Source organism: Macaca thibetana, chromosome 4 (assembly GCF_024542745.1).
Source record: "Macaca thibetana thibetana isolate TM-01 chromosome 4, ASM2454274v1, whole genome shotgun sequence".
NCBI lineage: Eukaryota > Metazoa > Chordata > Mammalia > Primates > Cercopithecidae > Macaca > Macaca thibetana.
The window spans coordinates 122,976,297-122,994,381 of record NC_065581.1 but is presented as its reverse complement, the minus strand read 5'-3'; the positions used below and the strand labels follow the sequence as shown (position 1 = coordinate 122,994,381).

The following is an 18,085-nucleotide window of genomic DNA, read 5'->3' as shown; positions in this document are numbered from 1 at the left end:
AAAAAATCCCACAGAAGACTTCCCCTTAATATTATTGCCCAATCATAGATAAACACTTGGATTTATTCTCACTCTGATTCATCTTTTAGGGTAGGGCATGGTCAACATATATCTCTTTATTAAGAGATTTTTCCACTCTGACTTTGGGAACAGCAAATATTCTCAGTCTTGTATGAATCTTGAGTATTGTTCCTTTTGATCCTTTCAATTAGTTCTTTTCCTGGAAAGATATTTAAAGATGTTGCACTGATCAGGACTCACTGAAAAGCCCTTTGCAGATCTCTGAAGCTCTCTCATTTTCCATCTCTCACCTTACTGTAGCATCCGTTAAAATCTAGCTTCCTCAGCCTCCCTGAGCTCTTGATCTCTTCAACTGACAAGGTGGAAGGATGGCATCTCCAAGCCACCAAAGAAACCTTGCTTGCCTCTACTTCTTTGAACTAAACACTACATATTGTTATGTTTAAAGACAGAGATAAGATGAGAGAGGTGGTTTAGACAGTCTTGGAAATTCACTACCGACCTACTATGATTTCATTTTGTTAGTAATTATATCAGAATTGTTAGCACACAGCTATATAGTCCTGAATATATAAAAATTCATATTCCAATATGAAAACTAATTTTTTCTGACTAAAATGCAAATATAGTAAAAATTAATAAGAACATCAAAACTAAACAATATCTAACCATTTGAAATGCTATTTAAAACCATTTCATAAAAAGCTCTTGGGTCAAATAAGATAACTTAAACTGAAGCTTTTCTGACTATTTATATGAACAAGAAGTGAGATGCTACATATTAAAACCTATGAGATATGAGCAAATTTGTATTGCACTGAAAATTGACAGCTGAAAATAAATCTATTATAAAAAAGGAAACAATAAATGTAATTCAAAAAGCAAACATAAGAACTTATTAAACAAAGGTAAACAAAAATAATTTAATAAGGATATAGGTAAAAAGTAACATTTTAGAAAACAAAGTGAAATAAATCCCAGATCACTCTTGAAAATAACAATAAAATTGATAAAACTTGGCAAATCAAATCAAATGTAGAAGTATACTATTATAAGATTCTTGTAATATAGGTAAAGTATGTTATCATTTGAAGTTTGCTGTGATAACTTAAAGTTGTATATTATAAAATATAAAACAACCAGTTTAAAAAAGCAACACAATTTTGGTTTAACAAGCAAACGAACAAAATTAACTGGAATCATAAGACATTCAATTAATACAAAAGGTAGCAGGAAAGGAAAAAAGAGAACAAAAACAGATGAAACAAATAGAAACAATAACAAGGTAGTGGAACCAAACCCAAACATATCAATAGTTAACAATAAATACAAGAGATCTTGCCACTCCAAAAACATAAGAGATTGTCTAAATGTGTTTTTTAAAAGCCAGACCAAATTATTAACAAGAACCCCACTTTAAACATTTTTAAATATTTAAAGGTTTAATATTTTAAAATCTTAAATATTTTATAGAAAATAAATGGGAAAAGATGTATCATGCAAACCCTAAGCATCAGAGAGCTCAATTGACTATATTAATATGAGAAAACTCATGTCAATTTTACAGCAAGGAATGATGACAGAGATTAAAGAGACATTTCATAATGTTTAAAGTATAATTTCATCATGAAGCATAATAGTTGTAATATGTATGCCACCAGTTAATAGAGATTCAGAATGCATGAAGCAAAACCTGGTAGATTGAAAAAAGAAATACATCCTATTATAGCTAAAGATTTCAACACTTCTCTCTCAGTAATAGCATCTAAACTGACAAAGTAAATAGAAAATCAGAAAGGATACCAGAAGATTATAAATTATTAATACATAACTTGAACTAATTGATATTTATAGAATACTCCACCCAGCAACAACGGAACAGACATTCTTTTCAAGTGCGTGTGTAACATTCACCAAAAGAGATCGTTGTAACATTCACCAAAAGAGGTCCATAAGAAAGTCTCAAGGATTGAAATCATACAGACTATAGTCTCTGGTCACAATGGAATTAAACTAGAAATTAATAAAATTAAGATAGCAGGGATACATCCAAATGTTTGAAAAATTAACAACATACTTTTATTAACCCATGGATCAAAGAAAAAAAATACCTGGGAAATTAAAAACTGCTTTAAACAAAATTGCGATTACAACTTATCAAAATAAGTGGAAAACAGTTAAAACAGTGTTTGGCGGAATATTGGAAGTTATAAATATTATGTTAGAAAAGACATTATATAGTAATTTTAACTGTTCATTTTCTGAAGTTGTTGGGTTTTTTGTTTGTTTGTTTGTTTGTTTGTTTGTTTTTGAGAAGGAGTCTCACTCTATCATCAGGGCTGGAGTGCAGTGGCGCGATCACGACTCACTGCAACTTCTGCCTCCTGGGTTCAAGCGATTCTCCTGCCTCAGCCTCCTGAATAGCTGGGATTACAGGCACCCGCCACTACACCCAGCTAATTTTTTATATTTTTAATAGAGATGGGTTTTCACCATGTTGGCCAGGCTGCTCTCGAACTCCTGATCATGCAATTCACCCGCCTCGGCCTTCCAAAGTGCTGAGATTACAGGCATGAGCCACCATGCCCAGCCTGAAGTTTTTAAAAGATACGTTAAATACAAATTAAATAGAAAGATGCAAATAAAAATACGAATATAAAACACAGTGATATAAAACCCAAAGACAATAGAGAAAATCAATTAACCCAAAATCTCGTTCTTTGAAAAGATTAATAAAACTTATAAATTTCTGGTTTGATAATATGAGATAATAAGGGAGAAAATGAAAATCATAAGATAAATTAGAAAAGGGAAATTATAGTAAAACCTTGAAACAATTATAAGGAAACATCCAGAACAATGTTAGGTCAGTAAGTTTTTGATACTTAGATGAAAAAATTTCTAAATTCCAAACTACTAAAAATTGACAGACACAAACAAAAAATATAACTATCCATATATGGATTTTTAAAATTTTAAATCCAAAACCTTCCCATAAAGAAATGTCAGGCCCTGACGAATTCAGCGGTGAATTCCATTAAATCTTTAAGGAAGAAATAATACTCCAAAATCTTTTTTAAGAATTAGAAGAGAATATTTGCCATTTCATGTAAGGAGGCCAGCATAATGCTGATATTAAAAATTCTTAGCAAAAATAGAATTCAGCAATATATATAAAAATAATACATCATATTAGGTGGGATTTATCCCTGAAATGAAAAGTTATATTATAAACACCCATTTATAATGAAACAAACCAAAAACCCTAAACCTCTCACTTTAAACGAGATCTACCTAAGCTTGATAAATAACATCTAAAGAAACCTACAGGAATTAACAATTTCCCCTGTAGTCTCAAAACAGGCAAGGCTCTCTACTTTTCCCACTTGTGTTTAACGTTGAACTAAAATTCAATAAGACAAAAACAAAATAAACATATACATACTAAATATATATTTATTCAATAAGTACAATAACACAAACAATATATAAATTGCAAAATAATAAATATCTTTATTCACAGACGTGATCACGTACATAGAAAATTCTAAAGAATGTTCCAGAAAATTAAATTTATAAGCCAAGCACTGTGATTCATGCCTGTAATCCCAGAACTTTTGGAGGTGGAGCCAGGAGGATCGCTTGAGTCTAGGAGTTTGAGATTAGCCTGGACAATACAGCAAGACCCCCCCCTGCAAAAAATAAGGAAATTAGCTAGGCATGGTGGTGCCTGCCTGTAGTCCCAGCTACTCCAGAGGCTGAGGTGAGAGGATGATTTGAGCCCAAGAGATTGGGGCGGCAGTGAGCTATGATTGTGCCACTGCCCACTAGCCTGGCTGGTGGAGCAAGACTCTGTCTCTTAAATAAATAAATAAATAAACTTATGAAGAATAATTTTTCTGTAGAGTAATAAAAAATAAAATTTAAATGTAAAAAAAAAATCATTTACAATAGAATCAAAAATATGAAGTGCATAGCGATAAATTTTTCAAAATATGTGCTAGACCTGCACAATGAAAACTACAAAACAGTGATGAAAATAAAGATTTTTTATTTTAATTTTTATTTAATTTTTATTTTTTATTTTTTGAGATGGAGTCTCGTTCTGTCGCCCAGGCTGGAGTGCAGTGGCACAATCTTGGCTCACTGCCACCTCTGCCTCCCAGGTTCAAATGATTCTCCTGCCGCAGCCTCCCAAGTAGCAGGGATTACAGGCATGGGCCACCACACTCTGCTAATTTTATGTTTTTAGTAGAGACGGAGTTTCACCATGTTGGCCAGGCTGATCACAAACTCCTGACCTCAGGTGATCCACCCACCTTGGCTTCCCAAAGTGCTGAAATTACAGGCGTGAGCCACTGTACCGTTTTAAGTAGAAAAATTAACCATGTCACATCCATGGCTTGGAAGTCTTACGTATTTGTAACTTTGGTCATTATAAACCGATCTATAAATTCAATATAATTCCAGTCAAAATCCTAGGAAACTTATATAAAAATTGACGTGATGTTTCTAAAATTTATATGTAAATACAGGAGATCTAGAATAGCCAACACAATTTTGAAAAATCAAAGGAAAACAAAAATAAAAACAAAAACAGACAGAGGACTTACATTACATATTCTGAAGACTTCTTTAAAGGTACAATAGATCGCACCACTGCAGTCCAGTCTGGGTGACACAGCAAGACTCCTTCTCAAAAAAAAAAAAGACAGGGGCGGAGTAAGATGGCCGAATAGGAACAGCTCCAGTCTCCAACTCCCAGCGCAAGCGACACAGAAGACCAGTGATTTCTGCATTTTCAACTGAGGTACTGGGTTCATCTCACTAGGGAGTGCTGGACAATCTGTGCTGGTCAGCTGCTGCAGCCCGACCAGCGAGAGCTGAAGCAGGGCGAGGCATCGCCTCACCTGGGAAGCTCAAGGGGGAAGGGAATCCCTTTTCCTAGCCAGGGGAACTGAGACACACAACACCTGGAAAATCAGGTAACTCCCACCCCAATACTGCACTTAAAGCAAATGGGCACACCAGGAGATTATATCCCACACCTGGCCAGGAGGGTCCTACGCCCATGGAGCCTCCCTCATTACTAGCACAGCAGTCTGCAATCTAACCGCAAGGCAGCTGCGAGGCTGGGGGAGGGGCGCCTGCCATTGCTGAGGCTTAAGTAGGTAAACAAAGCCGCTGGGAAGCTCAAACTGGGTGGAGCTCACAGCAGCTCAAGGAAACCTGCCTGTCTCTGTAGACTCCACCTCTGGGGACAGGGCACAGCTAAACAACAACAAAAGCAGCAGAAACCTCTGCAGATGCAAACGACTCTGCCTGACAGCTTTGAAGAGAGCAGTGGATCTCCCAACAAGGAGGTTGAGATCTGAGAAGGGACAAACTGCCTGCTCAAGTGGGTCCCTGACCCCTGAGTAGCCTAACTGGGAGACATCCCCCACTAGGGGCAGTCTGACACCCCACACCTCACAGGGTGGAGTACACCCCTGAGAGGAAGCTTCCAAAGCAAGAATCAGACAGGTACACTCGCTGTTCAGCAATATTCTATCTTCTGCAGCCTCTGCTGCTGATACCCAGGCAAACAGGGTCTGGAGTGGACCTCAAGCAATCTCCAACAGACCTACAGCTGAGGGCCCTGAGTGTTAGAAGGAAAACTATCAAATAGGAAGGACACCTACACCAAAACCCCATCAGTACGTCACCATCATCAAAGACCAGAGGCAGATAAAACCACAAAGATGGGGAAAAAGCAGGGCAGAAAAGCTGGAAATTCAAAAAATAAGAGGGCATCTCCCCCAGCAAAGGAGCGCAGCTCATCACCAGCAACAGATCAAAGCTGGACGGAGAATGACTTTGACGAGATGAGAGAAGAAGGCTTCAGTCCATCAAACCTCTCAGAGCTAAAGGAGGAATTACGTACCCAGCGCAAAGAAACTAAAAATCTTGAAAAAAAAAGTGGAAGAATTGATAGCTAGAGTAATTAATGCAGAGGAGGTCATAAACGAAATGAAAGAGATAAAAACCATGACACGAGAAATACGTGACAAATGCACAAGCTTCAGTAACCGACTCGATCAACTGGAAGAAAGAGTATCAGTGATTGAGGATCAAATGAACGAAATGAAGCGAGAAGAGAAACCAAAACAAAAAAGAAGAAAAAGAAATGAACAAAGCCTGCAAGAAGTATGGGATTATGTAAAAAGACCAAATCTACGTCTGATTGGGGTGCCTGAAAGTGAGGGGGAAAATGGAACCAAGTTGGAAAACACTCTTCAGGATATCATCCAGGAGAACTTCCCCAACCTAGTAGGGCAGGCCAACATTCAAATTCAGGAAATACAGAGAACGCCACAAAGATACTCCTCGAGAAGAGCAACTCCAAGACACATAATTGCCAGATTCACCAACGTTGAAATGAAGGAAAAAGTCTTAAGGGCAGCCAGAGAGAAAGGTCAGGTTACCCACAAGGGGAAGCCCATCGGACTAACAGCAGATCTCTCAGCAGAAACTCTACAAGACAGAAGAGAGTGGGGGCCAATATTCAACATTCTTAAAGAAAAGAATTTTAAACCCAGAATTTCATATCCAGCCAAACTAAGTTTCATAAGTGAAGGAGAAATAAAATCCTTTACAGATAAGCAAATGCTGAGAGATTTTGTCACCACTAGGCCTGCCTTACAAGAGACCCTGAAGGAAGCACTAAACATGGAAAGGAACAACCGGTACCAGCCATTGCAAAAACATGCCAAAATGTAAACACCCATTGAGACTAGGAAGAAACTGCATCAACTAATGAGCAAAATAACCAGTTAATATCATAATGGCAGGATCAAGTTCACACATAACAATATTAACCTTAAATGTAAATGGACTAAATGCTCCAATTAAAAGACACAGACTGGCAAACTGGATAAAGAGTCAAGACCCATCAGTCTGCTGTATTCAGGAGACCCATCTCACATGCAGAGACATACATAGGCTCAAAATAAAGGGATGGAGGAAGATGTACCAAGCAAATGGAGAACAAAAAAAAGCAGGGATTGCAATACTAGTCTCTGATAAAACAGACTTTAAACCATCAAAGATCAAAAGAGACAAAGAAGGCCATTACATAATGGTAAAGGGATCAATTCCACAGGAAGAGCTAACTATCCTAAATATATATGCACCCAATACAGGAGCACCCAGATTCATAAAGCAAGTCCTTAGAGACTTACAAAGAGACTTAGACTCCCATACAATAATAATGGGAGACTTCAACACTCCACTGTCAACATTAGACAGATCAAAGAGACAGAAAGTTAACAAGGATATCCAGGAATTGAACTCAGCTCTGCAGCAAGCAGACCTAATAGACATCTACAGAACTCTCCACCCCAAATCAACAGGATATACATTCTTCTCAGCACCACATCGCACTTATTCCAAAATTGACCACATAATTGGAAGTAAAGCACTCCTCAGCAAATGTACAAGAACAGAAATTATAACAAACTGTCTCTCAGACCACAGGCAATCAAACTAGAACTCAGGACTAAGAAAATCAATCAAAACCGCTCAACTACATGGAAACTGAACAACCTGCTCCTGAATGACTACTGGGTACATAACAAAATGAAGGCAGAAATAAAGATGTTCTTTGAAACAATGAGAACAAAGATACAACATACCAGAATCTCTGGGACACATTTAAAGCAGTGTGTAGAGGGAAATTTATAGCACTAAATGCCCTCAAGAGAAAGCAGGAAAGATCTAAAATTGACCCTCTAACATCACAATTAAAAGAACTAGAGAAGCAAGAGCAAACACATTCGAAAGCTAGCAGAAGGCAAGAAATAACTAAGATCAGAGCAGAACTGAAGGAGATAGAGACACAAAAAACCCTCCAAAAAATCAATGAATCCAGGAGTTGGTTTTTTGAAAAGATCAACAAAATTGATAGACCGCTAGCAAGAATAATAAAGAAGAAAAGAGAAGAATGAAATAGACGCAATAAAAAATGATAAGGGGATATCACCACCGACCCCACAGAAATACAAACTACCATCAGAGAATACTATAAACACCTCTACGCAAATAAACTAGAAAATCTAGAAGAAATAGATAATTTCCTGGACACTTACACTCTTCCAAGACTAAACCAGGAAGAAGTTGAATCCCTGAATAGACCAATAGCAGGCTCTGAAATTGAGGCAATAATTAATAGCCTACCAACCAAAAAAGTCCAGGACCAGATGGATTCACAGCTGAATTGTACCAGAGGTACAAGGAGGAGCTGGTACCATTCCTTCTGAAACTATTCCAATCAATAGAAAAAGAGGGAATCCTCCCTAACTCATTTTATGAGGCCAACATCATCCTGATACCAAAGCCTGGCAGAGACGCAACAAAAAAAAGAGAATTTTAGACCAATATCCCTGATGAACATCGATGCAAAAATCCTCAATAAAATACTGGCAAACCGGATTCAGCAGCACATCAAAAAGCTTATCCATCATGATCAAGTGGGCTTCATCCCTGGGATGCAAGGCTGGTTCTACATTCGCAAATCAATAAACATAATCCAGCATATAAACAGAACCAAAGACAAGAACCACATGATTATCTCAATAGATGCAGAAAAGGCTTTTGACAAAATTCAACAGCCCTTCATGCTAAAAACGCTCAATAAATTTGGTATTGATGGAACGTACCTCAAAATAATAAGAGCTATTTATGACAAACCCACAGCCAATATCATACTGAATGGGCAAAATCTGGAAAAATTCCCTTTGAAAACTGGCACAAGACAGGGATGCCCTCTCTCACCACTCCTATTCAACATAGTGTTGGAAGTTCTGGCTAGGGCAATCAGGCAAGAGAAAGAAATCAAGGGTATTCAGTTAGGAAAAGAAGAAGTCAAATTGTCCCTGTTTGCAGATGACATGATTGTATATTTAGAAAACCCCATTGTCTCAGCCCAAAATCTCCTTAAGCTGATAAGAAACTTCAGCAAAGTCTCAGGATACAAAATAAATGTGCAAAAATCACAAGCATTCTTATACACCAGTAACAGACAAACCGAGAGCCAAATCATGAATGAACTTCCATTCACAATTGCTTCAAAGAGAATAAAATACCTAGGAATCCAACTTACAAGGGATGTGAAGGACTTCTTCAAGGAGAACTACAAACCACTGCTCAGTGAAATAAAAGAGGACACAAACAAATAGAAGAACATACCATGCTCATGGATAGGAAGAATCAATATCATGAAAATGGCCATACTGCCCAAGGTTATTTATAGATTCAATGCCATCCCCATCAAGCTACCAACGAGTTTCTTCACAGAATTGGAAAAAACTGCTTTAAAGTTCATATGGAACCAAAAAAGAGCCTGCATCTCCAAGACAATCCTAAGTCAAAAGAACAAAGCTGGAGGCATCACGCTACCTGACTTCAAAGTATACTACAAGGCTACAGTAACCAAAACAGCATGGTACTGGTACCAAAACAGAGATATAGACCAATGGAACAGAACCGAGTCCTCAGAAATAATACCACACATCTATAGCCATCCGATCTTTGACAAACCCGAGAGAAACAAGAAATGGGGAAAGGATTCCCTATTTAATAAATGGTGCTGGGAAAATTGGCTAGCCATAAGTAGAAAGCTGAAACTGGATCCTTTCCTTACTCCTTATACGAAAATTAATTCAAGATGGGTTAGAGACTTAAATGTTAGACCTAATACCATAAAAATCCTAGAGGAAAACCTAGGTAGTACCATTCAGGACATAGGCATGGGCAAAGACTTCATGTCTAAAACACCAAAAGCAACGGCAGCAAAAGCCAAAATTGAAAAATGGGATCTAATTAAACTAAAGAGCTTCTGCACAGCAAAAGAAAGTACCATCAGAGTGAACAGGCAACCTACAGAATGGGAGAAAATTGTTGCAATCTACTCATCAGACAAAGGGCTAATATCCAGAACCTACAAAGAACTCAAACAAATTTACATGAAAAAAACAAACAACCCCATCAAAAAGTGGGCAAAGGATATGAACAGACATTTCTCAAAAGAAGACATTCATACAGCCAACAGACACATGAAAAAATGCTCATCATCACTGGCCATTAGAGAAATGCAAATCAAAACCACAATGAGATACCATCTCACACCAGTTAGAATGGCGATCATTAAAAAGTCAGGAAACAACAGTTGCTGGAGAGGATGTGGAGAAATAGGAACACTTTTACACTGTTGGTGGGATTGTAAAGTAGTTCAACTATTATGGAAAACAGTATGGTGATTCCTCAAGGATCTAGAACTAGATGTACCATATGACCCAGCCATCCCATTACTGGGTATATACCCAAAGGATTATAAATCATGCTGCTATAAAGACACGTGCACACGTATGTTTATTGCGGCACTATTCACAATAGCAAAGACTTGGAATCAACCCAAATATCCATCAGTGACAGAGTGGATTAAGAAAATGTGGCACATATACACCATGGAATACTATGCAGCCATAAAAAAGGATGAGTTTGTGTCCTTTGTAGGGACATGGATGCAGCTGGAAACCATCATTCTTAGCAAACTATCACAAGAACAGAAAACCAAACACCACATGTTCTCACTCATAGGTGGGAACTGAACAATGAGATCACTTGGACTCGGGAAGGGGGACATCACACACCGGGGCCTATCATGGGGAGGGGGGATGGGGGAGGGATTGCATTGGGAGTTATACCTGATGTAAATGATGAGTTGATGGGTGCTGACGAGTTGATGGGTGCAGCACACCAACATGGCACAAGTATACATATGTAACAAACCTGCACGTTATGCACATGTACCCTAGAACTTAAAGTATAATAATAATAAATAAATAAATTAATTAATTAATAAAATAAAGGTACAATAATCAAAATCATGTAGACCAGGCATGAAGATAGGCATATGGAATGGGAACAATCAAGAGACTGGAAATATGTTTGCTCGCATATAGTTAGCTTATTTTTTTTAAATGTGCTAATGTAATTCAAAGGTGCCGAACAACTAAATATCCATGTTTAAAACATAAAATGTAATGTTTATAATGTCTGCATGTCCCAGCCATGGTCGGATGGGGTGGCAAATGGTCCTGACCAAGTTTTCAGGGTCTTCCCTATCATTCTTCTGCTGGAACTTTAAAGGAAAAATTATTTCTACTTGTGGGGTGTGAAAATAATAGGATGTAAGTCTCATGATACTGGAAGCCAAATTTCTACCACATACAGTATATTAAAAAGATACAGCTATAGACATATTATCCTGATTACATTGACTGATGCCCTGTCATTTGCCACCAAGATGGTTCTGACCAAACTGACACAGAATATTTTTATTGCCAGATGATCACAACATGGAGTCTAGGGAATGTTACAAAAAGTTTTTTCCCATCAAAACACCTGTCAGCTCTAATTCCTGTCCCTTTTCTTCTTCCTATGGTTGCCCTCACCCCCTATTTTGTCCTTCAGCTCTGCCCTCCCCTTACTTGCCAAGGTTCTAGCCCAGTCCTGGAGGGTGATGTCAGATCCTTCAGAAACTGGTCTGAGGTGAATGGAGAAGAAGAATTTAGGTCTTTCTAGTAAAATATCGTAGTAAAACAAGAAAAAGCAACCTCATAGTCATTAATATTTACTTTGTTTCATAGCCTAATTTCAATGTGTGTTACACTAACACTGTCTCTGTACTGTTCTCCATCAAATCAATTATCATCTCATGAAAGGGGTAGCATATTTAGAAAGAAGAGAGTATGAGGCTCTTGTCTGTAATCTCAGCACTTTGGGAGGCCACGGCAGGAGTATCACTTGAGACTAGGAGTTCAAGACCTGCCTAGGCAACAAAATAATAATTATTAGCCATGGTGGTATGTGCCTGTGGTGCCAGCTACTCAGGAGGCTGAGGCAAGAGGATCCTTGAGCCCAGGAGTTCAAGGCTGCAGTGAGCTCTGATAGTGTGCTGCACTCCAGCTTAGGTGACAGAGTGAGAACCTGTCTAAAAAAAAAGAAAGAAAGAAAAAAGAGAGGAAGGAAGGAGAAAAGAAAGGAAAGGAAAAGAAAAGAAAAGAGCATATATTGGCAGATCAGAGAGTAAAATCCAATTCCAACCACTTCACTTTCTCATTTTTCCCTCGGCCCTGCTCATGAGGGTATGCAAATAAGAGTACACATGAATGTATGCAAATGAGAGACTGGCAAACTTTAGTCCTGAAGACAGAACTGAGTAAGAAAGCCCGACCCAGAATAAGATGATGGACTTTGCAAATAGGTCTAGACAACGTATGTGGAGTGGGATAGTATAAGGACATGGAGCGGTTTCTTCTGGGCATGAGAGAGTGATCAGAAAATAGTAGGCAGAGGGGAATTTCCGAGCTGGAGATTGTGGCTCTTGGGGATAGTGTGATTTCAGTGCAAACTAGTTTTAAGATGAATCCTCAAAACTGAGGACTGAGATAAAATAAAGAAGAAGGTTATTTGAGGAAGTAAATAAAGTGTACAGTCCTGAAGGATATAAGTATGGGATGGAGAGGAGTGGAAGAGAATTGAAGTCATTGAGGGTAGAAGGAAAAATTGATGCCTACTGTACAATGGTTAAGAGTTACCAGCGTTGAAAAAGTCCCAAACACCCTATCTTACATTAAGAAAAGATAATAAATATGAAAATATTTTGCAAATTGTTAATCACTTTCCAGGAAAAAAAAAAAAAAGGTGATCTACAGGTTATTCATTCACTAAAATACATACTAGACAGCTGAGAACAAAAGTTCAATCTTCTTTACGCTTCATGTGTTTAGTGTTTTAAGTTGGGGCGAAATCTGATTATTTTATTCAGTATGTCAACACAGAAAAATTTAATTTACAATTTAAACACATTATTTCTCTCTCATGCAATTACTGACATTAAAGCTTCTAAAATCAAAAAGGCTGCTAATGGACACTATTATATGGAATATTAACATGGAATATTAATTGGAAGTGGTAATTCCTGAATGACACCAAAGGCGATTCTTGCCTTTACACTTTCTCCCAGTCAACATACATTATTTTCTTGTTTTTCCTTTTCTATCCTTCCTTTTGCCACAAACGAAAAACCAAACAAAAAAGCGAAACAAAACAAAAACCCTTCCTCCTACCAGCAGAGAGCGCTACCGCCATGCGCGGCACAGGCGCCAAAACGCTCAGTGTTTTGTGGGCTCTAACCGCCGAGAGCCGAGCACACTGAGGTTGTCCCAGCTGGGGATCCGTAGTTGTCTTGACGACGCTGAGCAACGGAAGAGTGGGCAGGATTTGCTCTGAACGCTCGTGCGCGCTACCGCCCAGGCGGAAGCGGAAGTGTCGGTGGCGCGCGAGTAGGAAGTGGTGAGTTCTGAGTAGAGATGGCCGCGCTTGCATCGCTGCCCCCGCTGCCCGCACAGTTTAAGAGCATACAGCATCATCTGAGGACGGCTCAGGAGCATGACAAGCGGGACCCTGTGGTGGCTTATTACTGTGAGTCTTTTCGAGTGACCGCGCCCCTCTTTTCCCAGTTGCATTTTAGGGCCCACACACCTCTCCGAGGTTTTTAGGGCATGCCCCGCCCCCCTGGCTTTAAACCTGAGCTTTGACCTCGAACCTACCCAGGGAACTCCCTGGGTCCCCACCCACTGGCAGTAGGAATCCCAAAGCACCAGGGCGTCCACTGCTTCCCCTATCTTGTGCTTAAATACTCCAGTACTGACTACACGGGCTCTTGAACTGTGGAATACGATCTTCCAAGGTTTTATCTCTGTGTGTAACACACAAGAGCCTCCTGTCTCAAATAGGAATCCTGAAAATAAATCGAGTTAGGTTTAAAACGAAGGTGAGTGTCCGAAAGAAGTAGTGATGTGGATAAAAGGACAATAGACTAGTTGAAAACATAGTAATAAGTGAAGGTTACTTATGACAGCATGCAAGCCCATTCAAAAACTCAGATGGTTAAATGGGGAGTATCTGCTACTAAATAAGCAGTTGAATTTGACCATTCCCCTTTCCCCACCCAACTGCTCTCTCCTACCGTACAGAATTTTTAGTTTTGACTTCTTTGAATAATACTTGCTGTTGAGACCTTTGAAAGCAGTATTTTCACTTTGAGTGTTATACATTTAATTTACAGTTTGGTTAAAAAAATACATAGGTTATCTCTGCTCAGACTTGCAGTGAGTAAAGGGAATAGTTCCAGTAATTCTGTGTTAACTTTATTTTGTATTCTGTACTCTTTACTGCAAAATAAGTAACTGAACAACTATAATTCAGAAAATGATTTTTAGAGTTGAGAAGTTGGATATAATGCGTCCTTTGTTGTGTATGTTGTAAGGTTAGCTAAAATCTGGTCACTGTTACCTGTGCCATACTCCAAATGTACCCTCTTTCTCAAATGTGCAAGGCCCTTTCAGAACTCCCATGTTCCACTCTTGGAATGTGCACCTTTTTCTTGCACTTCGCAAACTCATGATTCAAGATTTAACCCAAATGTCATCTCTTCTGTGGGCAACAAATTGATTATTCTCTGTGCGTTACTTCATTTTGTTCAAATCTTACAGCGTCATTTCCTTTATACTTGTTCTTCAGTTTTCTCAAGCAGGGTCCATATTCATTCAGTATGTGTTAATTGAGCTACCTTTGTGTCAAGCATTAGTAGGCGCTGTGACTGCAGTTGCTGCATTTTTGGAGCTTACATACAATGGAGGTAGAGAGTTTCAACAATATAAAGTCTATCATACGTAGAGTATTAAGTGCTTATGAAGACAAATAGAGCAAGGAAAAGGAATAAGAGTATCAGGAGTAGTGGTGGCAGGGAGTGCAGATGGGATTTCAGTTTCATAGTGGTCAGGGAACACTTCACTGAGTTGACATTTGGGGAAAGAAAAGAGTGAAAGGCATGCCTTGCACCATCTGGGGAAGAGTATTCTCCGTAGAGGATGTAGAAGTCCCGAGGTAGAGGCTTGCTGGAAGGAGGAGCAAGTAGACCATTGTGACTGGAGTGGATGGGGCTCAGGAATGATAGGATAAGGACAAAGTATCTCTCATCCCTAAAGGAAATTCCTGTTCCTGATGCCTGTATTATGTATCTTTGTGACAAACCAGGGACACTTTATTCATTGTCGTCCTTTCCCTCTAGATGTTTCTAAACCTAATCCAGTTTCCTTTATTTAAAAATAAAACAGAAACTCTCACCATGACATTCCCTAAAGTTGCAGCTCTGCCTTTCCAGCCTCATAGGTAAGCTTGAAATAGTTGTCTGTAAGTTAGCTTTACGCCTTTATCTTGTAGAGCCTTTCAGCCTGTGCAGTCTGGTGTTCATGCCCAGTATTTCACTGAAACTGCTCTCATCAGGCTTACGAAGAAATATTTTTATTGCTCAGGTGACACTTAACAATTTTAGTTATGAAACGTGCATATGAAAGCGTATATAATGTGCAGTTTAAGGAATAATAAAATGAACACTAATATGCCCACCACATTTGATTTATTGAACTTTTTAATTTTTGACAATCTGGTGAGTGTGAAATGGTAGTGTCTCATTGGAGCGAAATTTGCAATTCTCTGAGTCTTAATGAGGTTTAGCATCTTTTCATATGTTAATTAACCATTTGTGATTCGCTTTTGAAATGCTTGTTTATTGCTTTTGCCCATTTATCTGTCACAGTCTTGTCTTAATAATGTTAGATGTTAATCCTTTGTTATATGTGTTGTAAATATCTTCTCCCATTTCAGTTTCATTTTTCACTCTATGAAGACCTTTGATGTTCCAAAGTTCTTAATTTAAAAATGTTATCAATGTATGAATTTCTTAGGACTTAACCTTCTGATTTTATAAGCTTTCATTTCTTTTTGTGTATTTGTTTGGGACTTTGACATTCTAAATCTGTAGATGGGTGTTTTTAATCAATTTTGGAAAATTTTCTCTACTATTATTTGTTCAAATGTTGCTTCTATTTCTATTCTTGTGAAAGTTTTGATTAGACATGTTTTGCACTTCTCCCATTTAACTTCCTTTTCTTTTGAGTCTCTCATTTTTTTTTTAATCTCTGTTTTTCTGTGCTGCATTCTGTGTAATTTCTTGAGGTCTATCTTCACCTCCCTGTATATTATTGTTTAACCCTTTTAATTTTTTGAGTGCTCTCTTTTTGTTTTCATATTGACCTGGCCATTTCTGATAGTTTCTTGTTACTGATGTTTTAAACACTCTATTTCTTTGAACACTTTAAATATATCGATTTATATTTGCTGTTTGATAACATCTGTAGCTGCTGTATTTGTGGGTCTGATTCTGCTTTTCAACAGAACACTGCTCATGGTGACTTCTTTCCTTACAATTGTGGGCTAGTCGGGCTAGACCAGCACTCTTCAAACTGGAGTAGGCAAATAATTCCAAAGGAATCAATTTTCCAATTCTTGACTTCCGTGTTTTCCTTCCAAAAACTGATCTTGACAAAGCTCCTGTGATCAGGGTAGCAAAGTAGTATATAATATGCTGCTTATCTTTTCCTACATCCTGTTCACAATTGTGTTTCTCCCACTTTAATGGAGAACGGCATACTCTCAGGCATCCTGAGTGTTTTTTATGTTGTATTGCCTTGAAAGAGAAGGTGGAAAATCCTCCAAGGTGTCCAGACAAAAGAGACAATTCAAATTACCAATGTCAGTGAAGCCTCCATTAATTAAGGCATTGGATAGACCTTCCTATCTTTCCTGGTATAACATTGAAGAAAACCAGCCAGAGCAAAGAATAAATGCTTCATTCGAGAGTTCAACACCAGCCTGACCAACATGGAGAAACCCCGCCTCTACTAAAAATACAAAATTAGCCAGATGTGGTGGCGCGTGCCTGTAATCCTACCTACTTGGGAAGCTGAGGTAGGAGAATCACTTGAACCCAGGAGGCAGAGGTCGCAGTGAGCCGAAATCATGCCATTGCACTCCAGCCTGGGCAACAAGAGCGAAACTCTGTCTCAAAAAAAAGAAAAAAAATGCTAAGCATGAAAGGTTCCAAAAGAGCATTCTAATTTGGGGGAAAGGGGGTGGAACTTTGTATAAGGGGGATGCTGGGAGTCACCTGGAGTTGTATATGGGGGATACAGGGAGTCACCTGGAGTTGTATATGGGAGATGCAGGGAGTCACCTGGAGTTTGTCTCTTTTCAGGAGCAGTTGGTCAGTGGCTCTCAGAAGAGGGAGGAGTTATTCTGGGATATTAGCAGCCATTGTTAGGTCATTTTGGATTTTATCAGGAGGGTGAGGAGGAACAGTTTAGGGCCAAGGTCATGTGCAAGAAGATGTGAGGAAGATTAGCTGTAGGGACAGGGACATAGAGGGACCACAGTGGGAAATCTCAGACTTTCAGAGTCTCTTACATTTATACATATATCTGTTAAGAGTAATGCCTCATTTTAAAAACTGTCCTGTGTTGCAGTATTCTGAATTCTCAAAATGATAAAAATTTTCATGAGTTGACCTTACCGCCTCATTCTGCATGCCTTTTAAAGAATACCATTCTTGAGTTGAGAGCAAAACCAAGAACAAAGAAGAAATACTGAAGGTGAGAGTACCTTTTTTCATCCAAGCAAGCTCCTGCAAGGCTCTGCAGCTTATTACTGTTTTAGAATTAGAATTCAGAAATAAAATGGGGACATGAATTGACATTCCAACTGGAATATTAAGTTGTATTTCTCTGAAAAAGTAACTCTTAGTTGGCTGATTGGTTTGGCGTTAGCAACTGACAGTGCCTTTTAAACAGTATGGTAGACATTCTCTTTAAATTAAGTGAGCTAAAATCTTCAGCTCTGAGTTTTTTTGTTTTGTTTTATTCTTCTGGAAATACATTTAAAACAGCTTGGCCGGGCGCTGTGGCTCACGCCTGTAATCCCAGCACTTTGGGAGACTGAGGTAGGTGGTTCATCCAAGGTCAGGAGTTCAAGACCAGCCTGGCCAACATGGTAAAACCCCTTTTCTACTAAAAATACACAAATTAGCTGGGCGTGGTGCAGGTGCCTGTAATCCCAGCTACTA

At 38.6% G+C, this 18,085-nt stretch overlaps 2 protein-coding genes across 2 annotated transcripts in view; one reads left to right on the top strand and one right to left on the bottom strand.

Moving 5' to 3' along the window:
* NMBR (neuromedin B receptor) overlaps positions 1-13,268 on the bottom strand; it is a 75,010-nt gene extending 61,742 nt beyond the window's left edge. The window contains exon 1 of the mRNA XM_050787404.1: positions 13,191-13,268. The gene's annotated coding sequence lies outside the window, so the exon portion shown is untranslated. The remainder of the gene's footprint in view (positions 1-13,190) is intronic.
* VTA1 (vesicle trafficking 1) overlaps positions 1-18,085 on the top strand; it is a 726,169-nt gene that overhangs the window by 634,932 nt on the left and 73,152 nt on the right. Inside the window, exon 2 of the mRNA XM_050787412.1 lies at positions 13,410-13,545. Within this exon, the coding sequence (XP_050643369.1) occupies positions 13,434-13,545 (112 nt within the window). The 5' untranslated portion in view covers positions 13,410-13,433. The remainder of the gene's footprint in view (positions 1-13,409; positions 13,546-18,085) is intronic.